We start from the raw sequence: 24,057 nt of genomic DNA on the forward strand, positions 1-24,057 counted from the left end.
TGAGCTTAAGCACACACAGAGAAAACATCCACAGACGTCTTTTCGCTTTTCAATGATTATCAAACATAGTACGTGCAAAATACGCTAGGCCTTCCTATCGTAAATTGAAGGTACCGTAAAGCAGCAGACAGACAGGTTAGGTTGGTGGTATAGTTTAACAGCTTTGTTGCTTGTAAACCGAGCACAACCAGTTATACCTGTGACAGGGCACGCCAAATATTTTTAATTTGTTAGTGAAATTGCGGTAAAACGTCTGGTAGGAAAAATAATAATCCCCAAATAATAATCCCCGAAGGTCTCAAAGAAAGAAGGAAGGAAATCCGAAATTCGTCAAGGGGGGGGGGGGGGGGGCAACAGTGATCTATGCTCGCGATTGGCTTGCTGCTCTGGACGGCTACGTAGCCGACACGTAGTCGACTTCTTTTGTTTCTTCTTTCAGACACAGTGTTATGAGCATGTAATGTAATTTTACCGCTGTACTTGGCGAGAAGTGCGCAGATGGTGGCAACTTCGACACAGCTAGTGTTGCCCGTAATTTTCAATTTGAATTTTCTAAAAACTAATAGCACAATTGCAACGAAAATTGTGACGTAAGAGTCTTGACGACTCAGGCTATCCGAGTGATACATTTTCTGAGATTGCAGCTCTACGGCTGTACGGTACCTTTAAATAACCCTTCGTGTAGCATTAAAGGTCACTGCATAGTTGCGACAGAGAGCGTGGCAACGGCTGCCGGGATCGATACACTGACCCACCATGGCAAAGAGAAAATCCGCTTATCATTGAAAAAAAAAATGTTGAAATACTCATCCTCTTTATTGGCATCATAATTCCAGGAGTTTTCGACCAAAGTAACTGGTGCAAGTGATGTGGAGTTGCGGGCCTCACACTAGTGAAGTAAAAATCTCCATTTTATTTTTAACGCGTTAGCAGTAGGAGTGTCAAAGTGGAAAAAGCTGTGCATGTGGGTGTGTCTCTGTGTATGAGATGGTGAAGCCTCACCGAGACAGAGGTATAGGTAGAGATATAAGGGGGGATAAGAGGGTAAATGTAAATGAAGGTAAATGAAGGTGATATGAAATTGAAGTAGTTGAGGCTAATTAAGAGTAATAGTAAAGTAAAGGTAATTAGACATATTTAAATGTAATTTTTAAAGCAAGTAAGTTGAGTTCAAAGATAATGTATGTAAGATATACGTAATTAGGAGAAATATTAAATGAAATTAAAGATTACTGAAGGTAACAGCACGTTACCGGAGGTGAGTAACGTCAATTAAAGGGAAATTGAGAGTAATTAAAGCAAGTAAACGTAATTAAAGGGACTTAAATGAAATTCAAGATTACCTCAGGTAACCTGCGGTTACTTTTGGTAATCAAAGGGTAATTGATAGTAATTGAGACTAATTAAAGGCTAATTTAATGGACTTACCTATGCTAATTGAAAGTGTCGAACCGGAAGTCAGTTTAGACCGGAAGTAGATAACCGGAAGTCAAGTATATACCGGAAAAGGCGCTTAATGCTAACGAGTTTCTCTCGCATTTACCGCCAAATCATCACTAATTTTTTTTTTCTCAAAATCAAATCAAATCTGTCAAAATCGCTCCGGCTACCTAACGTGCACTCGACGTCATTTTGTGATTCTTCTCTTTCGAGGGAATTAATACTCCCAGTTGCTATACGAAGATTCAAATATGATTACTTTGTTTCAGATCACTTTCTCTGGGGCTGCATCGTCAAAGAATGAAAAGTTGGAGAACAAACGAGAGACATGGTGAGTATGAGTTTGTCCTGTCTGGTTACCTCCGCATGTACCCTGATTGCAAAAGTCGTCATGTCGGAACAAACATTCTACTAAGTAGAGTATCATTTAATGCACGATTGCGTAACAGTCCCTTGATTTCCACAGTGTCTGTGGCACAGTCCCGATGAAGCGTAAAACAATACTCAACCCATGACCATGTAATCTTAGCAAAGGGTTAGCGCTAGCCCCTTGCTAAGACCACTTGGTCTGAGTAAAGTGGTTTTCGCAAATTCAAGCGTCAGCGTGACCGCGTTGAAGTGTTGTGCAAATCCTTTTTCTTTTTTTTAAAATCAGATAGTCGTCGCAGAACCCTTGGAATGTACCAGGATGACGGTTTACAGGCGGCATCATTGTCTGTCATTGTCTGTGAAGACTACGAAATCCGCTAGGGCCGCCACCTGGGGGCCGTTCCACTGATCCGATGCAAAATTGGGAGCCTTCGGGTTCTATGTGTAACATTTGAACATGGTCATGCGGACACTTTTTATGTGCTGATTAGAACAATCCAATGCGCCTCTGTGCAAGAGGTCGCCTTCGTGGAATGCTATCGAGGCCGCAACGTTTTCCGCAACACCACCGTGGCATGGAAGCATGAAGGAAAGAACGCTAAGGGGGTCCGAGTGACGTAATGCTGAGAGATGTTGGGAAATTCTCCCGTCGCCACTTCTTACGGGCTGGCAACCTTGCACAAACCCTCACCAATATAACATTGGTGTTGCAAATATATTTGCGCCCTGTTGCGCAACGCCTGCTCCTGGACTCCCTCGTTTGTCCGAAACAACTCGCGGCGTCCAGTGTCTGTGAGCCCATTGGTTTAGCGCGCAGATGTCGTGTAACGTACGAGCCACTTCTCCCACATCTCTCTCGGTGCGCGGTCACCTTAGTATTCTTGCGCCATACGTCGAAGCATGCGTTCTGCTTTCTGGGGGGGCACACATTGTTCTGCTCCTTTTCCTTTATCCACATTCAGACCGCGAATATTTCATACAGAGCAACGCAATTGCAAAAAAAAAAAGAAAAGAAAAAAAAAGGAACTCTCACCAGCTCCAGCCAGCCACTCTTGGAAGTTAACCCTAACCGGCAAGTGTCTACTTTAGCTTCTCCTCGCTTATAAATTCCGTCAACCGGGACGAGAAAAAGAAGATTCATTTTTCATCGCTGCAACCAATCTAATGCAGATGGTAACGCTTACAAATACACAAGTCAAGAACGCAAGTAAAAAAAAAACCTATCGCTTTGCAATATTCCGAGAAGAAATAACCGTGGACGTTCCACGGCTGACGTCTTATTTCCTCTGCCCCACCTATTGTTCAGTGTCTTAGTTCCTCCGGTGTTTTCCGCTGCCTCGTTCTTTTTTATTTATTTTTTCTGTTCTTTGAGTTACTTTTGCGTTATTATTCTTTAAAGCGTGTCGAGCTTCTGCTATACCTATCCATCTTGAGCACTTTGGAATTACTTCCGCTAGGTGTCGCTCCGCCATCGCAGAATGGAGAAGAGAAAAAAGCAGAAAGCGCCGCCTAGGAGCGGAGAATCAAAGCGTGCAAAAAATGTGCCCGTTTTTCTGCGATCCTGGTACAGCCCGGATTTATGCGCGCGGAAGGAAGCAAAAAAAGGGGGAAAGGTTGCCTTTATTATCCCGGCGTCCTTTCGGGGAATTTGGAGAACCGAAGTGGGTTTGAGGGCTTTTTCGAGAACTCTGGGAACGCGTGCTGCTTCTTTGAATATGTGTTTCCCTGGTCCTTTGATCTAGTAAGTGGATAGCGGGATCTTGAGCACCGGTACAAGATTGAATAAGGCATTTGCTATAATGACGGTGGCATGTAGATATTGTAGTCGATATTGGATGGAAGGCCACGTGTGGCGCAAGAATTTTCGCGATGTATTTCTGGGACGTGTAGCAGTATAATATACGCTACGACAGTACGAGAGAAAGAGAAGACTGGTGGTGGTGGAAGGGCTCGCCCGAAAACTCTGGAGAAAGCACGTGACAAAGCGTCTGTCTGTCCACCCAGAAAGCAGCAATAAGGGGGGCATTCGCAGACGAACCATAGCACTATGGTAGAAACGATGAAGCAACGTGGACTTCACATGTAGTTGCTGTGGTACCTTATTTGAGAGCCATCCAATGAGACGTACGAGGGGAGAGGGAAAAGCTGAGGGGCTGCGCGAAAGGTTGGGCTACTGTCACAGCGCATTGGTGCCGGTAGATTGCGATTGGCACATCAATTCTTGTTTCTTTGCTAACCACCGGCAATGTGCGCTTGTATCACTGTATCGTATTTGCCTTTCCCTCTGCCGCAATGTGTCTCTTGGGCGCTTCGACTGCTTGATGGCAGAATAAGTCATGACTTTGACACGTCGCGCGTGCGGGATAATTTTGGCAAGGTCTTTCAACACAAATGTGGAGACGAGGAACACCGTAAGGTACGCGGGATCAGTGTAATACTGAGTATTGCGTGCTGATCCCAGTGTCAATATAGCGCGCTGGTGCAAAAACACAAAAATAAAGTTAGGACTTGAGGCCCTGGGACCCTCGTTGCGATCACACATCTCCAAGAACTAATTGCAACAGTTCGTGCCAATTTTTTGCCTGGCACCAAGTTGGTGGATTTACTTTCTGGGGCCCCGGAGCCATCATTATAATCGGCTTCGCTTTCAGAGCGATTCCTCATTTCGCCCAATGTGTGTGGGTTCCAAAGGGGATACGGAACTCTCTAGCACTTTTGACTCCTCTACAACAGACCCTGACCGTCTTTTTAACGCCGTAGTGGCGTAAATAGACACAGTCTGCCAGCTGTCAGCAATCAGTGACGCCCCGAATCAATATGGAGGAACACCACAAAATACTGCAATGGAATTGTGGCTGGCTGCCGTCCCAAGCTGTCAGAACTGCAACTCCGACTAAGGAAAGCCTCCTACAGTATCCTGGCTCTTCAGGAAGTCAGCGTTCCCGACACATGCAATATAAGGAGTTTCGTCAACTACACCTCACCCGCCATCCCCAGCTCTAAACACGGCAGTGCGGCCATCTTCGTCCACCAAGACATCCCACATCATCGTCTACCACCCAAGCATCTATCAGACGACACGACGGAATGTGGCGGCCGTTCAGGTTATGCTATGCCACCATAAGATCAACGTAGTGTCCATCTACATCAGGCCCCAGGCAGCGGGACCCCACCTCACTCCTTCGTACATAACAAAACTTCGACAGGCTTTTAGTGGGCCCATAACTATATGCGGCGACTTCAATGCCCACTATCCGCCCTGGGGTTCGAAAGCAACAGATAAGCGCGGCAAGGACATTGCCGCTTGCCTTGAAGGCTCGGTAGCTAATACCCGTGAAGCCACGTTCTTCTGTCACCCGCACTCTAGTGCCATAGACGTTGCCGTACACTCTCCCGACGTCCCGGCACACTGGGGCGTCTTATTCGACACCTGGCGAAGTGACCATTTTCCCATCGAGATCACGTTGGCGTGCAAGAAAAAGAAATCGAGGAGGCGGTGCACAGTAATAAGCTGGGACAGATACCGCGCAGGATTTGCCCCAGATAGCATGAACATATGCAGCACCATAGGGCAGTGCTTAGCTCGTGCATCGGCCACCATCAACTTTTCTTGTCACGACCCCAAGTCGGATCTGAAATACTTGCCTTGATCTTATGACTTGATGATATGATGCCTTGATCTAATGCCTATATGCGCAGCCCGCCAAAGAGCTCAGCGCGTTCTGCGACGACGGCCTTCTGCTGAGAACAGGACAGAGTATCGTCGAGTATCCGCAGTACTACGTCGCCATGCAAATACGCTTCGTCGCGCGCAGTGGAGATCATTTTCCGCATCGCTAGACGAACACACACCGGCCAGGAAGATATGGGGCGTTGCAAACTCGTTGATGGGGTGCACCAGTAAACAAACTCCTTTCGCTTCCTTGGCCATGGCCAGGAACTCTTCAGTAGAGGAGCTCGCTGAAGAATTCGCAAACAACTTCGCCGAAGAAAGGGACATCCCTGCCTCCAGCTTCATTCCACAGGTGGCGGCACCCGACCTTGACTCCGCATTTACACACGCATTACTCCGCATTTCACACACACCCCCTTCCGCATTTACGCACATCCCCCCAGAGTGGCGCGAGAGCATCGTTGTTCCTGCGCTAAAGAAAAGCAAACCTGTCAACGACATACGCATACGCTCTTACCGGCCGATCTCCAAACTTCCAGCGTCGCTAAGCTCGCTGAACACATGCTACACAGAAGGCTCGTCTTTTTCCTTGACATGAAAGGCATTCTTCCGGAGCAAATGACCGGATTCAGAGCTCACCTAAGTGCGACAGATACTTTACTCGACTTTATTTCTGACGTGGATCAGGCAACTGAGTCCAAAAGGAAAACCGGTGCAGTATTCTTTGACATTGAAGGGGCCTTTGATGCCGTATCTTCTAACACCGTGGCTCTCAAGGCAGCTGAGATTGGAGGGTGACTTGCCACCTACGTTCACGGTTTTCTAAATGGGCGTACTTTTAGGGTGCGCCTGGGGACGATACTCAGCCTATACCCAGACGCCAGAATCTCGGTTTGCCGCAGGGCTGTGTCCTCAGCCCTCTTCTTTTCAATTTGGTTCTCTCTGGCCTACCCAAATCGTTACCGAAATCTATTCCGCAACTACACTGCTCCATTTATGCCGATGACATCTGCTTATGGGTTTCAAGCGAGAACCCTTGACAGCTCAGCCAAGCCATTCACGATGGCATTACTGCGGTAGATAACTACGTCACTGCACACGGGCAAAAGCTCTACCCGGTCAAGACACGCTATATGCTTCTAGGGCGTGGAAAAGGGTGGCCTCCATTACCTCCGCCTTCTTTGCACGGTACATCCTTAGCAAGAGTTAGGTCCAACCAGTTCCCTGGCATTGTGATCGACAGCCGCTTATCGTGGATGCCTTTCACAAAAGAAATGAAACCTAGATGTCTGTCGACTCAGAACCTCGTCCGACATCTTGGATGCCCTCAGCGCACGGTGGTGGCCATTCATAAGGCTACGACCGTTGCCAAGATCCTATATGGCCTCCCATTCGCTCGCCCGCCCAAGTCCATCTGCACTTCAGAGCCTGGAGCAGATTCATAAGAGAGGCCTACGAAACGCCCTCGGCCTTTCTGGTTTTGCGCGTAACGAGCCCGTGTATCCGGAGGCACCAGCGCTACCTCTTCTTCTGCTCGTCACTCAGCAGCTCCTCCAACAACTTACGCGCTTACAGAGAATCACCGCTCGCAAGGCCCTCATCGGGAGACTGACAAACCGCACGGAGTCTCGCTTCGCTGCCACCATCCGCACTTTCACCGGGGTAGTGCCCGCGCCACCTGCAATGCCCCGTAAGAAGCCGCCTTGGAGAGAATTTCCGAAATTCACAGCGAGCTATACCTAGCTGGACTTCGGAAGAAAAATGAACTGTCTGACGTCGTTGTTCAGTACCCTGCCTCTGAGTGTGTTCACGACACCTACTGCACTTCAACCCACCTTTACACTGACGCCAGCGTTGACAACAGAATGGGCAAATGCGGCATATCGTACTGGATACCATCATTGAGGTTAGAGTGGGCAGAAAGGTTGGAAGGAGATCTAACATCTACTGACGCAGAACTGATGACAATAACTGAAGCGCTTACGGCTGCAGAGACCGGGAAGTTATGAGACATCGTTGTAATCACGCATCGATCGCCACTCTGAGACATGCTATTTCGTAGGAGAGGCCCGGCACCAGCTGACAAGACTTACATTCCGCGGTACCGCTGCAGTGGATGCCCTCCCATAAGGGAATTTCAAGCAATGACCAAGCTGATGAGCTGGCCAAAGCAGCTACAAAAATCGAACCAAAAGACTACGCGCCTTCAAGTAGTTTCACCTGCTCCAGAGCTATCAAAAGACATGTATGGAGGCTACTCCACCCTGTGCAGCGAGTGGCCTCTCCAAGGCTGAGGTTTCTCTCCTGCTTCGCTCCGAACTCGTAGTGCCTACACGTGCGCCCTCACTTTCAAACTCGACCGCACTTCTAGTCCAAATTGTCGTCAATGCGGTGAGCCAGAGACGGAGGGACACATTATAATGGTGTGTCCGGCTACATCCGACGCCAGACGGGAACTCCAGAAAGCAGTGTAGCAATCTGGAACGTCAGAGCTACAGATTGAACAGATCGTTCATCCGCGCGGCAACCTCCAGCGCCGAAAATCCGTACAGAAAGCCCTGTTGAACTTTCTGAAGGCAGTGGACCCTCACGGTCGGATGTAGTGCAGGAAACTGTAGAACCAGACGTGTGAGCCTTCCCCTCCCCCTTTTATCCCTTCCCCGAGCAATCCAATCTAGGCAGGCAGACCGCTCGAATCCCCACGTCACCCCCCCCCCCCCCCGGGGCCTGGCGTTTGCTATTTTCATTTTCGTTCCTTCCTGCATTCATTCATGTTATTTCCTCTTCTAATTAGAACAGCTGGGCTAGATGGCCGTCTTCATGAGCACCAGACGAGATCAGATTTGAAGAATTCAGGGCTCCATTTTCAGAAACTTTTGTACATTATGTCGACACAACATAATTACAAAACATATGGGTAGCAGCACTGTTGTGGTACAAAAGAAGGAACAAAAAAGGCACCATGCATCGTTCGTCCCTACACCATCCCGAAGCATTCAGGCGTTGCAGTCATTTCGCCTTATTCTGTGTGGTCCAGACTCACACTGATGACACAACTGATGCGCCAGAACGTACGACGCACATGTTGGAAACCAGATTGTCCTATAGCTCTTGGCGTGCATGGTAGTTGATCGCGCCCTTCCACCAACGCTATGCATGCGGTCTGTAGAGGTCGTCGTCGCCCTTATACAGGGAAGTCAGGAACGAATGATGTCGCACATGTTTTTAACGGTTGCTGTCACAGTGCCTGTAAGGTACCCCGGACGAAGACGTGGATGGGCATACGCGAACTTACCCTGATGCCGAACCGCACCGTCACACAACCACCTCCTTACCGATCGTATTGCTCTCCAGGATGCTGGAGGGTCTGCACGTGCTGCCACGTTCCCTGCAGTTGTGGACACGTTGAACTGTGGCACTCCTTTCTGTGGCTCAACCTTGACTCAGCAGAAAACATTACGCGTTGCGCCTGTGCCGCATGCCCTATGCACCACTCCGGGCAGGCAACGGTAAAGGAGATGCACCGCATTTGCCTCTGCGAATGTTCGTACAAACGTACCCCAACAACACCGAATACCCTCTCGATGTGCACATAGCGTCCTAACGGATTCGTACATCCGATGGCTATCTGAGGGATATTCATCAGACGTACGACTCCGTTAGGACATCATTCGTACATCCAGAGGATATTCGGCGTTGTTGGGTTATGTACGTGGCGTGCCTCGCGATACGCACGTCCCTGTGGCAGCCACAAGATCACTCAAAATGTCCCCCGTTCTGTTTGTCCTGTTCCGCATGGAGTTTTGCCCGAGAGCTCTTATTTTCTCCCGGGCAATGGTTAAACGTGAACGTCAAAATGTCCGAATGCCCAAAGTGTCGCCGAATACATTATTCCTCTTGGGAACGCCTCGCAAACCAGAAGACACGCGCTAGCCGCAATGATAAGAGCCTCCGGCACCTCCAATCGTACATGGACTGCCTCCAGGCGCCCAAACAACTCTAGTTATGTCATGGAGGCGGACAAGCTGCCCCGTGGATAACTGTAGAATAAGAGTCAACCCACACGAATCGCGCGGTGGAGCACAGTTTTTACGAAGACAACCATCACCAGATGCAAGACCTTCGTCTTCTTGCGGAGTGCTTGCGCTCCACCGGTCTGGTGACGGATCTCTGAGAGTATCCCCCATCATCATCCCCTCATCCGTTCTCAATGAGCAGTATAGGGCAGTGTACCGCCTCAGCGGCGGTGAATCGCCCATCTCATCATCATCCCATGTATGCGCGTGTGTGTGTGTTACGAAGACAACACCAGAATGTCGTTTCTGTTTTGAGTCTGACAAGCCACGCCGTCCACAATCACATTTGACGATGTTTATCAACGTCCATTATGATGCATCGCCATCCATGGATGATGCATACTTTATAGTGGCGCTGATCAGGGTACCAGAACTTCGAAATACCTCTATGTTTGCTTTCTTTTAGTGCTGTCGATGTCACTTCCTTTGAAGCAATATAATGACCATGGTAAGCGTAGGTACTTGAGATACATGGAGCTCTGCGCACATGCGAAACTGGTCTCAAGCACAAAGTCCGCCGGATGTGTAGAAGCACACCCGAGCAATTTCGCTGCGGTTTCAAGTAGAGAGGAAACGACCTCATTATTTCCGCTCCCTGAGGAAAATCATTTGAGGATGTCTGTACACCGAAAAGAGCTCGTTTCGCAAAGGATTCCATTGGCCCGTCTGAGGGAAAAATTGCGTACATGAATGGAAAAACGCATTATGTGGCTAAGATAATTGGTGGCGCACGTAAATCATTTCATACCGTGTCGCACAATATTTTATGTGGGTAGCGAGTGAATGGTATAAGCCTCTGCGAGAGAGTCCTCCCTTCCCTTCCTCGTTCCTTGACTGACACTTGAAAACAATACGTATCAGAAGGAAAAGAATGAGAAGGCCAAGTGCTCTCACTTGTTTCCACACAGCATCATTGTTGCTATTTCGATATGATCGTTTGAACGTTGCGTGCGTAGTAATATGTTGAACATGAGAGAACGGATGTTCTGAGGCTAATATGTCTTGTCGCATTACTCATCATTGGCATAGCATTTAGAGTTTCGTGAGACTTCGATGTACACGTTGTTTGTTACATTATGCTAGGCGTTGTACTGCATGCCAGCGTACTGAGGAAAACAAGGATTTTTTTTCTACGTGTCGCAGCTAGTTGATAAGATATAAACCTGCTGAACGCACTTTGCTGTCGGACTCTGAGATCAGAGGGCTGAGAGCTATTGGTTCTCGTAAGCACGTGACATCTCGTGTAGCCTCCTCGCTGGCGGAGATGCCGGCCGTGATAGTCGAATGAGTTTCGGTGTCCGCGTCTATTACCCCCTTCGCTGTTTTTTTTTTTATTGCGTGTTAGCGCCGCGAAGCAACTGTGGCTATGAGCGGCGTACAGATGTGGACAGACGGAGAGAGGACAGCAGGAAGGAGTGGGGGACAGGGGGATTAGTATGCGTCCTGGGCCGACTTCAGGGGGAACTGTGCCGACATTCGTCTGGAAAGTCTTCGGAAAACCCAGGGAAAACCTCAGACAGCACAGCCGGTGGTAGGATTCGAACCCACCACCTCCCAGTCTTCAGCACGACCTTGGTTACCACCAACGAGCGGACGCCTTAGCCCACTCGGCCATGCCGCTGGTCCCTTCGCTGTGAACTTTGAAATGTGAAAACTCAAATGTATCTGACACATCTTCGGGTGAAGTGTCCCCTTAATACTTGTGTTGTGCAGTTAAGTAGGCCCTCAAGCATTAGTTCCCCCAGAAAGGGGGGGGGGCTACTAAGCTTTGAATGGGGGGATATATGTTTGTGGGCACCTGTTTATGGGTAAATGTACTGGTAGCCGAGCTGTATTGGGCAGTCTCTGAAATTTCAAGGGGTGTTACAAAAAAAAAAAACAGGGGGAAGGGGGATCGTACACCCCCTTAGGGGAGAAGGTGTAGGAAGACCCCTGCCCTCAAGCACCGCAGTTCTATGAAATGTTTTGTTTCGCAAAAGGACGGCGACAATGAATTGGTCTCCATCAGCAAACTCTTTAAAAATCCTTTTAGCCAGCACCTGTTAGAGTGTGTGTGTCTGTGTCAGTGGAGAACGTGCTGGTCACTGGCCATTGTTTGTAAATGCAATGCATGCATGACCGCTGTTTGTTGTGCGTGCAGGCAAGCGACTCCTGGCGACGGATCCGGTGGCTTCTTCGAGCGTCGTACTAGAGACGGTGAACACGGTGACCTATTGTGGCTGTTGTAAGGCGTCGCATGCGTCTGTATGGCGTCGCTGCGACAGCCAGTGAGCGGCGACGGCGGAGGCGGCGGTTAAGGCGATGGGCGCTCGTAACCTCACCAACCTCACCTGGCTGTTCCCCTTCGAGACCGGGCCAGGCACTCCCACAGCGGCCATCAACCAGAGTGTCAACACCTCCTGGGGCTGGGACGAAGAAGAGGAAGATCCTTGGGGTGGATCCCAGTACCCTAGCCGTTACTCGCAGGTACCAACGCCTTTGTTTGTTTTTTTCTTTCTTCATTGCGTTGTCGACCATGGGCCTGTGGGAACAGGCATCCGTTCAAGCACGGGTATCGCATTGTGTAGGCAACAGATAACCACATGCTTCAACAAGTAGGGATCGAACACAGTCGTGCGCCAATGGTCCCCCATTGGAGAAAGCTGTTATTGCTCTATAACGTTCGGTATATAGCCCGAAAATGTCAGTGACAGGGGAAATGGATATGCTGCTGCTAACAATCGTTCGACACATCGCGTGTAATAATAAGAAGTAACACTTTCACGAAATGCTGTGCTGTACTTAGGACGATCGCAGTTTTTGAATGACCCGCTGTATTTGACCGATGATGATGACAATGATTATGAAGGCTAGCGGTGCTAAACAGAAGACGCTTGAATAGCAATCTCTTATATCCTGATGCTGTGAGCATGATCGAAGACGCGTGATCAGTGACAGTTGTCTTTCTGTGCAGGTGCGCTTCGTGGTGACCGCGTTCGTCGTAACGTGTATTATGATCCTGATCGTGGTTGGCAACATGCTGGTGTGCATAGCCATTGCCACGGAGAAAACGCTGAAGACTATTCAGAATTGGTTCATCGCCTCCCTGGCAGTGTCGGACTTCCTCATCGGACTGCTCATTATGCCCTTTTCGCTGGCCAAGGAGTTGATGGGCTACTGGATATTCGGCTCGCTGTGGTGCGACGTGCACGCGGCGCTTGACGTGCTTATCTGCACGGCATCCATCAACAACCTGTGCCTCATCAGCCTCGACCGGTATTGGTCGGTCACGCACGCCGTCGAGTACCTCAAGAAGCGTACCGCCTCGCGTGCCCTTGCCATGATCTGTTTCGTCTGGCTTCTATCAGCTCTCATATCGCTCCCTCCCCTTGTTGGTTGGAAAAAACCTCCACAGGTAACAGTAGCCAACTTACTTAAGACAACTTTTTTAAATATTGCAACTTTTTTTTATTGTGCTTAAGTCGAGACTGGTCCAGTTTCTGTCCATTTCTGTTCAGTAAGGATTAGAATAATTCAGTCACTCACTGCCAGAGCGCCAGAAGTAGGCGGTTCGTGCAGAGTGAGTTAGTCATATTGTGTCGCAAATTAGAAAATATGTTATATCGGTTACAACATACGTGTATGCGCTTGGAAAATCCCTCATCATTGCGCTAGCTTCGCCGACAATCTGGTTCCACACTTTTAGGTGTAGAGAGCCCTTACAGCATGACTTGTGATAGTAATATGATGTATATTTCAGGAGTCCGAGTACCCACAGTGCTCGGTAAGCGACGACGTGGGCTACGTCCTGTATTCTGCCCTAGGCTCCTTCTACATCCCGGCCGTCGTCATGGTCTTCGTCTACATCCGCATCTTCCTGGCGGCCCGGTCTCGCGCGCGACGGCATGTCAAGAAGGCCGCCCGTCACGCGGCCGAGCTGACCAACACGCGTGACAAGTCCACCACGACGACCACATGTACCAGCTTCAGCAACCCGAGCCCCCCGGATTCCTCCACCTCGCACAAGATGAACGGGGGCGGAACGGGGGCGACGAGGCGGAAACTCGGACCGCCTCCACAGATCATCGTGGAAACGCCCGAAGACCCAGACTCGTCGCCACCACCGCTGTCACCGTCGCTCTCGCGCAAAGAGGAGGACGGACTCGAGCCCGACGCCCTGGCGCCGCCTGGGCTTGAGCCGATGCCAACGCGGGGTTCGGGCCTGCTACGGGCACCAGGGGTGACCCGGTCTCCTTACGGGTCCACATTGTCTTTGGCGGAGCGCGACGAGGACAGCGAGATTTGCGAGTCTTCCAACGTGGATAACAATGGAGCAAGGGCACGGGCAGGGACAAGCCAGCAAGCGGTTGTCCCGCGGTCTCACGCACCGTCCGATGCTGAGCGGCATAAACGCAAGTTGGCCAAGGCTCGTGAGAGGAGGGCGACAATGATTCTCGGACTCATCATGGCGGCGTTCATTCTGGCTTGGCTGCCTTTCTTCCTTCTTTACGTTCTGGGCGCCCTGTGCAAGAGTTGCGAGATCAGCGACACTGTGTTTGCGGTCGCCTTCTGGTTGGGGTACTGTAACTCTGCTGTGAACCCAATCATCTACACCATCTTCAACCGAGACTTTCGGAAGGCCTTCAGGAAGATCCTCTTCAAGTGATCCGCCACTGCCGCCAGAGGACGCAGCGTCTTCCAACGTCGACGCCCAAGTGCCTCACGGCTTGCTTCGGAGCGACCACGCGACGACCTCTCTCTGTAGGAAGCGCCTTCACAGCTATCCATCCATTCATAAGAGCAATGCTTCAACGTGACATTCCTAACATAAGCATGATGCTGTAAGAAGGAAAGCTCCATCGAACGGATTCTTGTGTAGTGAACGTTACACAACCCGTTTTCCTCCTCTGCAAACGCATGGAAATGGGCCTAAAAAGAAAAATCTGGAGATGGTCCACAAGAATCATCAGAACAATGGGCTCCTTTCCCAGATGACGATGTTCTCTATCCTAATAAGCAACCCCACTCGTTTTTCTGGCATTTCGTTTCAAATGGTCCTTAGGCAGCACTGGTCATGGCACCAACATGTCAGGAACGAACCATCTTTAAAAACTGTTGAACAGTATTTTTTTTTCTTTTCGCTACATTAGTTGCTGTCCTGCGTCAGGAACTTCTATCGGGAAGCATATGTAGAAGGGCAAGAAGCTGGATAAACAATTGGATAAAACAAAACTATGTTTTGTGGTTTGAAACCACATGGCAATTAGTTGCTGTATCGCTGTATCTTTTGTAGCGGCAGCGACGTGAAGACGCTTCATCTAAAGAGATTGGTCGTCCCTGAAATCTTGGTGAGCTCTGCATAAAAATCCCACCCGTTTCCTCGCGGCCACGTGCGTCATCATCGGAAGAGGTGTCTGACTCACCTTTCGAACTCCTTGTTACGGTCATCCAGCCTTCTTGGACGCCAGATACTGTTATCGGAAGTGAACTGCTGTACATAAGAAGAAAGTTGTTTCCTGGTGCCGAATGGACGCACTGTTTATATATAACAAAAAAAAACATATATAATATATATATAATGTACTCGCGAAATGCTAATTTTTCTTGCACATTCACAACCAACCCATGGCACATAACATTTCTGCTCTCCGTTCGGTGTCTCCCGTTTTTCGACAAACCACCGTTTCTACTGGCCTACACACCAGGATGTGCGAAGTCAAAGACACACACAACTACATTCTTGCTTCATGCAGATGGACGTTTCGACGGAACGTGTCTATCTTTTGTTTTCACAGCCACGTTAGGGTTAGCATTGTATACAAGAAAAGCGTACAAACCGTTTCTGCAGAACGTCGGTGCGGCTGCGACGTCGCGGAACGCTCAATGAGGGAACGCCCGCGCGGAAGTCGCGCGTGTGTGCTGGAAAGGATGGCCTGCCGAGTTGTGATACGAACGCCGGGGAATCGAACCGAGGACTGAGCTATGGATCCTGGACATCGGTTGTGACACGGTATGGAGAACTTGCAGGCAACTGATTATGACAGCATGAAAGGAAGTCAGGCAGCACAAGCGGCGGAAGCCACGGGGGCGTAGTGGAGCTTGGAGCACGGCTTCTTGTTACAAATAGGAATTTTCCTGAAACACCAGTTATTTGTCATATTGGTTAAAATTTTATCAAAGATTCTATCTATCATTTGCAAAATTCATCGTGGTGTGAACAATTTTAATAAAGCAACAGTCACGTTTTGTCGAGGCTCCCCCGATGGCCGTGCCCACCACGCTCCGGACACGGTGTGTGTGTAGCTTTCTCCCTCTCTATCTCTTTCTTTCTTTTTTGCGCAGTCTTTCCTCCAGTATAATCATGATTACAATTTGTACGTAATCTGCGCCTTTAAGTTCGGTTCGATCCCCCGGTAGGAGAGGATTGATTACCGTGATCACCGCTCCCCATGGGGCTCCTGTAAAGAGGGGCACGGAGGTCCCGGTTTCGGATCCGTCACTCTCGCGTCAGGAATGGGCAATTGGTCCCGCTGAATTTGAGCTATGGAGCAATATGCATTTCGGAGGGACTGATTGGCTCCTCGCCAATCACCCCTTTTTATATTTCACGGTGCCTAAATAACATATTCCTTCCTCTCCCGCTCACGAGATTTTCTGTGCCATCATGGTCTTGCCAATCGGTTCCTGTTTGCGGTTTATTCCGAGATTGCAGAAATGCTTGATGCTGCTGCGCTACCCGATGTCAAACTGCGCTGCAAACTGACGAAACTGCTCGCACTAAATTTCCCCGGTACTCCTAAATTTCCAAGTCCAAAATGATACCGGTCATTCTTGTGTACGACTCGTCATGAAATGTTCCAGATAGTGCCGAACAGAGAAAAGCGATAGGGAACATATGTACGGAGGTACTTTATTTATTCAGCGCTGTCTCTCTTTATCAGATGAAAGCTCCGGTTCCTTCGAAGGTTTCTGGTTTTCTAACTCATAATGCATTAGAAGAAGCCAGAAGGGATCAGCTGGCAGGCAAGCTCAACCACTGAACCACGGAAGGAACGCTGAATTCGGAACAGATGAATCATTTTGGACTTCGAAATATTTGCGCATTAGCCATTGCTTGTAAACACTTCGAGATTAATCTACCTTTGCACAAACCTTCAAACTACCATATCACTTGGAGTCCATCTGAGGTAATGTTTGCCCTCAGGCTACTGTTATTAGATGTGCGCTCTGCAGCTTGAAGAACAAAGATGCACTCGAAACCCTTAACCTCTAAATGATTTCCGGTCCTAACCTCGGATACATGTAGCCCGTAATTTGAGAGTTAATCCTGGAAGCAACTCAATCTGATAATTTGCGATTTTAGGTTGAAATTGTCCCAACGTTCGAAGACGTGTTTCACAGACTACAACCCGTTTCCACGACGAAATTTCAAAATCCTTATCACGCCCCCTTTTGAAACAGTACTACCGGAGTTCTGCCGGAAGATAATGGTCTTTACAGTTTACGTTTTAGTGGCGCCCTAAAGAGATGAAAGCCAAATAGTAGACAAAGATAGCCAAAGCACACATCTGTGGGGCCACTTAGCTGAAGCAAAATCTTCGGAACGTGGTCGGACTTATCGACGACTAGATAAAAATTGAAAGATCCAGTGGTTCGGCTCTCCCTATAGTATATCTTATCAGTGCATAAATTATGATTCAATGTCTCGCATAGGTATCCGATCCTGCTGTGCATCGGTTGCGTCTTCCTAATTTTCCGTGCATATTTTGAAAGTTATCGCAGCTCTATAGCTGTACGTTGTATTATATTGCTCAAGCAGTTTGCCTTTCGCGATGCTTCCTGCAGAACTACGGTTGCCATTATGCTGGCCCCCTCACACACACACACACACACACACACACACACACACATTGGGGTTTTGCGCCCCTACACAAGTTTACAATGGTGCTGTCTATAGAACAATAAATCCAGTGAGGCAAACAGGTCTGAAGCCGCACCGGCGTTCTCCATAGTTGTATAACATACTTGGCACACTTCGCAAGACGAATCTGTTGACGTGTGATTCTTTGTGTATTATATGCATCGAACAGTCGTGTCTTGCATGTTTGTATACCTTTGCACGTGTCTTCGCTAGCAACTGTGTATATTTATACTCTTGACGTTTCTGTTCCCCAGTACCTGCCATACATAATGATGTGACCGGATTATACATACATATATATCTCTATTTTTTCGACGTAGCCTGTTTCAGAGCGTCATGTGATCAGGGTGTTTTCCTTTTACTCTTTTCACCAGTGCAGATTCTTGCTTTCCTTTTCGACTGGACGGCTAACATCGGTTGGTTCATTGGATTACAGAAATAAAAAATATGAAGAGGTTGGTTCCGAGGATTGTTAGGAATTCCCCGAAATGCTTGTGGCTGCAACATAAAAATTGAAAAAAGTAGCGGCACATTTCGAGTAAACGGGATTGATTGCAAAAATTGCAGTACTACTTCTTGCTTACGAATAGTACACATAATTGACTGGACTCGCTGTCAAAGTTTCCCTTCAAATAACCCTGCTTTGCTCTCTCATTTGCGTGTGTGTGTGTACTTTAATTATTGATCTTTCGTATCGCTTTTGAAGCTCCGCTTTCCGAAAGACTGGCCCGCCAGAGTATTTACTGTTTTCAGCTAATGGTCTTACACTTCCTCACTTAAGTTCTAAGATATAAATATTAATTAATATTTCTCTTTTCTTCTTACTTTTTTTATCGTTGAGCTATATGCACAGGGAGCCAAATGCAATTACCAAGTACCTTGATGTTACGCCATTACAAGCAGTCTTTGTATACATTTCGAAGTGACTTCAACTTGCACTTTAGCAGTTTCGTTTAATGCGTCATTATCTTAACTACATTGTGTGTTTAGCCTTATAAAGCAGAGATGATACGCTAGTGCCGCTCAGCTCTCTCTCTCTCTCACACACACATTTGGGCTAGATAGCTTCTTAGTTCGGATTCGGTCTCACTACGACTCCAAAGACAAGGCCGTAGCCGTCCAGTCGGAAAGGAATAATCTAGCCAACGACTATAGAAACTAGTTCTCGTACTGACTTGTGCAAGAAGGTGTTTCCACAGATTAATGAAAGGAATAATGTGACTTACTCCCTCATCCGTGTAAGTATTCCAAGGCGGCAACTGACGTTGCTGTCTAGAGCGCCACCTGGGTGTCCATCGGTTATGCACGAAGGATGTAATTCACATTGTTTCTTTGCAAAAAGTGACGAAATTTCAATTTTTCCACGCCCACGAGAGAGTCCTCTGGTTCACTGAGAACACAGCCATTATATGCAACTGCCACGTAGCTTGAGATTATAATCTGCACAGCAACAAGCAGTATTAACCGTGCTGTGTTCGCAGTGGACGAGACACCATTCCGACGCTGGGTTTCAGATGTCTGGAGAGTTATTTTTGCTTCTCGCTGAAAGTTGTCCGTAGGCTCCGTTGAATATTGTATACATCCCAAATTTATAGCAAGGGCTTTCTTTGTGGCACATTTCCCTGGCTACAATTTCTTGGTGCGTGATAGATTGCGCTCGTTTCTTTCTTGAGATGGGTACGAGTGCACTGAACCCCAATGTCCTTGAATAGATACAAAATGCGCCCTCTCATTCATTCAATTGCAGTGTTCGAAACAACACGAGATATTGAAAAGGACAACAATGCAAATTTTTTTTCTGTCTCAACGCCGATGAACAACAGTGTCACAAAATAACTTGAATTTGAAAAATAAATGAGTGGCCGGCTTTACAACGCGTTAAAAATATTTTTTAATGGCGGAAAGAAGGCACAGATCGGGAGACGCCGATATGTCGAACACTGTTCGTTATACTGGGGCCCGGTACGGCGAAGTCTACTGTTCGAGATATCGGATATTGTCCTTCCATTTACCTTCTCCGGACCCTTGGATTTTCTGTTCGTCGACGAGGAAGTGTTATGTATTTCGTTATAGGAATGTATTTAGGCGTGTGTGCAGTTGGTATTTTAAAATACGGCAGGGTTTTGTTGAAAGTTTCCAAAGTGTCACTTTTTCAAAGAATGGACGAACGGAATTGAATATGTCAAACGGCTACGTTTACTGCATTAGCACCAAAGGCGTAATTATATATGTTACAGTCACTGGACATGTTACATGGACAGGTGCACTACTATCCTCCTCTCTGAAGAGACGAAACGTGCAAGGTTCTGAAAGGGTTGCTCTTGTTTCTCGTGTAATATTTGTGACATTTCTTGTTTCTCGTGTGTGTGTGTGCGTGTGAGTGCCTGCGAACTCTTTCTTCCGTTACATTGTTGTTGTTGTTGTTGTTATTCGGAGATTAGGTAAAGGGTGACAGAAGTCAATTCTCTAGCTATGAGAGGTCCTCAACCAAAAGAAAATTTTTTTCACACCTCTTTTCCTCAAAGCTACAGAACTGAACAATGGTGCTCGTGGACAGCGCAGTTTCATATTTATATAGCATAAATATCTACATGTATAACGCCAACAAACCGGTGCAGATTACAAACAGCGGACTATTTTTCGTGAATAAGAAACAAAAAATCCGTCATCACGACGCCTATTCAAGACCGTCTCGGCTAGATAAACAGGTTCTCATGTGCATTACAGAACGACTTTTTTATCTTGCAAATATTTCATGTGCCCTAAACGATAAGAAGCCAGCGTCATAGCGGGAACATTTACCAACAAGTTGACCGACGCGGAGGGGATAAAATTCGAGGTCATGCTGTTTAAGTAAAGAGATATATTGGTCAACGTTGTGAAAAGGTACGCCTGGAGACGTATACACGTTTTGCAATGTTGCAGCATTTTCGACAATGTAGACAAAAGGCAATATCGCCTTCGCAAGCTGTTGTTCTTGCTGTTATGTTGCGTCCGTCACAGAACACGCGGTATTGTTTGCAAAAGGATCTATGGTTTGTCAGGTACCGTTTGTCTGGTCGTCAAAAAGAAGGGGGGGGGGCGGAAGGCAAAAATGGGGTACAACCGACGTGCTAACTCGTGTCGTCGTTGCGTCGGGAAGAGATACGTGTCTTTATCCCGAGCCATGTGCGTCACTGCTGTTGGAATTTTTCGGGTGAATTCACACTTGAGACGCCGCTGATAGATCCACAGATTCGACCAGCCCTCAACAGAAAGGCAAGCGTATTCTGGCATTTAAAACGCCGCAACCATTTCAAGCTGAGGTGAAAATTAAAAACTAAAGATTTATATTGTTTGCATTATGTTAGTTGCAACCAAGCACTACTCGCTATTGCAAGCATATGACGCAAGCGGTCACTGTTAACGTAATCCAATATCTCACTGATTTATCAGAACAAAGCCACCTGCTGCTGTCGCTCTGCTACTTGCATGCTACACTAGGCACGTGTTTCCACAACAAGCAAACGTTGATCTATGCAAGCTTTTTCAAAATTGGAGCACCGGTAACTGACGCACTTAACGAACAGTTACACTATAGTTACACCATACCGATCATTGTTGCAGAAAGGAAAGAAGAAAAAAACGTTAGAGTTGGACGGACTAAAATGTTATCCCGAGGCATTCGGAAGGGTTTTTATCTAAGTGTGAAGGCACGTTCCCACTACCACGCGGACGTAACGGCAGAAATGTCACCGGAGGCCCCTTTTTGCGGCGCCGTCGAAGCAGTAGGGGTGCGAGGGAAGTCTCGTTCTCATCGAGATAGTGCGTGAGTACGGTGAATCTGATGTGGAAGCTTCCTGGAAAATCCGCTCCCCGTCGTCCGGTAGTGGGAGCGCGCCTTTACTGATGTTGAGTTGCTCTGTTTGCTGCTGTTTGGACAGGACATATTAATTAATAGGAATTAATTAATAAGACGGACAAAACCATAAGCTACCCGCGGGTGTTCACCTAAGCACTAAAGCGCTTGGCTGACAAATTGCTTTCGGTTATTTCACAGTTGAAGGCAAAGAAACCTATGCTGCTGAGCTTTGGCGGTTCGCAATGCAGATTAGACAGCCACTGTGGGCTTTGATTCGCAGTACGAAATAAAATGAATCGCTTTCTCTTAAAAACATATCTAGAATGGCCATTTAAGATGAACGTTTCTCACATGATGTTTAAGATGTACTCTCGTTTGTAACGGCATTAGAACGAGTGGTGACTCTCTGTGTGATGTGGAAATTTGGGATGCCTAGGTTGGACTCGTCAACCCTACCGTCTCTCTTTCCTAAGCTGCACAATGGACATAATTCCTAATTTTTGCTGCGTTTAGTGTCACTATCCTTCGAAAAGGCCCTTTACCTGCAACCTTTTCCCCCATCAACTAATAACTGCCCGTTTCAATGGGAAACTGCCAAAACAAAGTCGTGTTGGCGAATGTAAAACTAGAAACCGCGCCACGAGGCTGCTACGCCATCTCACTTCAGAGCATTTATTTTCGCGAGCATTGCAAGTTTGTTTCCACTGCATCGGAAAAAATGTGCCCAGCAGGGTTGCCCAGTGCCAACATATTTCGTTTACTGGTAGTGAGTTTTCTCACTGCTATTTTAACAGCCGAACACCGTTATAGCAGCGTTTCGTTAGCTTGTTACTAAAAGCACACAACGACGCAGTAAACTGTAAATCTTTGCGACGAAGTGCCAAGAAATCCGAGGAAACGCGCTCTCAGAATCAATTTTCGGGGAAGACTCCCGCGTAGGCCTCTTCGTAATCCTTCGGCAAATCCGCACGAAAATATTACAGAAAACTCAGAGAACTCTTTATATTCTACGGTGAGAAAGCTAGTAAAGCGCCAACGACAGAAAGACAATGAAAAAAACTTCAAATGTAGAAACGTTTTATTGGACCTGACTGCTAAATCAACGAAATTGCCTAGAGTTGAATGCGCACGCATAAGCAACAGGGACGCGAAACCTTTTCATTCTTTTTTTTATTATTATAGGGAAACAGGTGCTGAGAGCGTTAGCGCTCTGCCTTTTCAAGCGCTGGTATAGCTGAAAGGTATACTGCAACAGTACTGTACTGGAAGGCCAGTAACCACGTTCCCTGAATGGCCGCTCTGCAACAGATCGCTGACAGGCGCGACCTCCTTCGTTATCTTTCTGTGTACTCTCATCCTTTGAAAAGTGAACACGCGTTGGATATAAACTCTCACAAAAAAGTAATCCCTTGAGCATCTCGACCTGTTCATGTGATACACAAGCCCAAATCTCTACTTCTTGTTCCGTGTCTGTTGAAGGGGGCCTCTTTGATCTGAATGGTTCCTTTCTGTTTCTCAGCACCGGTGACTCCCATTGTTGAAGTTTCGTCGACAATAAATACGAGATATGTATTTATGGACGGATGCCGAGGTACGTTTTTTTGTCAAATCGTTTGGTGACATGACTTCGCAGATAAAAGAAAATATATGAAAAAGTATATGGTCCATCTGTGGTCTCTCTTTCAATGCGACTACTGCTCCTGATGCACCTCTGTCAGAACAGATCACTTTCCCACAAGTGCGACGTACGTTTGCATGGATTCGTACTTATGTATTCGTTCGCGACGCTCATGCCCAATATTTAAAGCGCAGTTTCTCCTTTCTTTGCCCCTCTCTCTTACTGGAAAGTTATTCACGTTTCTGGCAGCAATGGAATGATATCTTAGAAGAAAGAGGATTGTCTCCGTCAACTGGAACTTCCCTCTGTTGCGCAAAATCTCTTTCTTCTATTGGTCTTACGTGTGCCAACCTCAGTTAGGCTATAGGATGTGTAATCGGCAGTAAACAATGTTCAGATGATCCTAAAATATATCCTTATTACATTTTCCGTAAATGGTAAAGAAATGCAAATTAGGAATGATTGCCCAATATGTCGGGCGACACAACAGCAAGTCTGAACGACCTCCTTGAAAACATCATCCTCGCCATGGTTTCCGTTGTATCTTCCTTAGACCTCCTTAAAGTAGGTTACCTGTCCTACCATACGGCCAACCTCAAAGCACATTCAAGCAAAGGCCTCTTGTTGACTTAGCTTACATTACGCATTGGAGATTTCAAACGGTGCCTAAAGCGCCAAAAACGCAAGGCCCGGAATGTGGTTGATTCTGGCATGTTTGCTCGATGCTAGCTGGCGATGCTAGCTAGCTGGCAAAGAACAACCTACGCCTTACATAGCAGCAGATTGCGGAGCAATCAAGCATTGAAACGTGAACGTGAATCCAAAGACCTGTTCTGGCGTGACCGATGACAGTAGCTGATCATACTACCGACACGCTATGCTACACCGCTTGCCATACACCGTAACCTTACACTATAGGACGCCGCACTGTTGAAGAAACAAACAATGGAAACGCCGAAGCGTAATTGTTAGATGGTGAATGACACGTCCGCTCTAAAGCAGTAACGATGCCGAGTGCTGAGAGCACGACGGCAAGCGTCCATGGCAGCGCTGGGAGTGTACACCGGAAGAAAGACAGAAAAGAGAAACAAATTTTACTCAACCAACCCCAAACCTTCGTTATTAATATGGAAGCGTACC

General features: G+C 47.5%; 1 protein-coding gene across 4 annotated transcripts in view; it reads left to right on the forward strand.

Annotated features, from left to right (window-relative positions):
* Window positions 1-22,957, forward strand: part of LOC135394082 (alpha-2C adrenergic receptor-like) — a 380,096-nt gene extending 357,139 nt beyond the window's left edge. For all 4 annotated transcript variants that reach the window (XM_064624563.1, XM_064624561.1, XM_064624564.1 and 1 more), the window contains 4 exons: window positions 1,710-1,771; window positions 11,699-12,024; window positions 12,512-12,952; window positions 13,298-22,957. In XM_064624563.1, coding sequence (XP_064480633.1) covers window positions 11,860-12,024; window positions 12,512-12,952; window positions 13,298-14,203 — 1,512 coding nt within the window. In that variant the 5' untranslated portion in view covers window positions 1,710-1,771; window positions 11,699-11,859 and the 3' untranslated portion in view covers window positions 14,204-22,957. The remainder of the gene's footprint in view (window positions 1-1,709; window positions 1,772-11,698; window positions 12,025-12,511; window positions 12,953-13,297) is intronic.
* The last annotated feature ends 1,100 nt before the right edge of the window (window positions 22,958-24,057 follow it).

This window comes from Ornithodoros turicata, chromosome 5 (assembly GCF_037126465.1).
Source record: "Ornithodoros turicata isolate Travis chromosome 5, ASM3712646v1, whole genome shotgun sequence".
Taxonomy (NCBI): Eukaryota; Metazoa; Arthropoda; class Arachnida; order Ixodida; family Argasidae; genus Ornithodoros; species Ornithodoros turicata.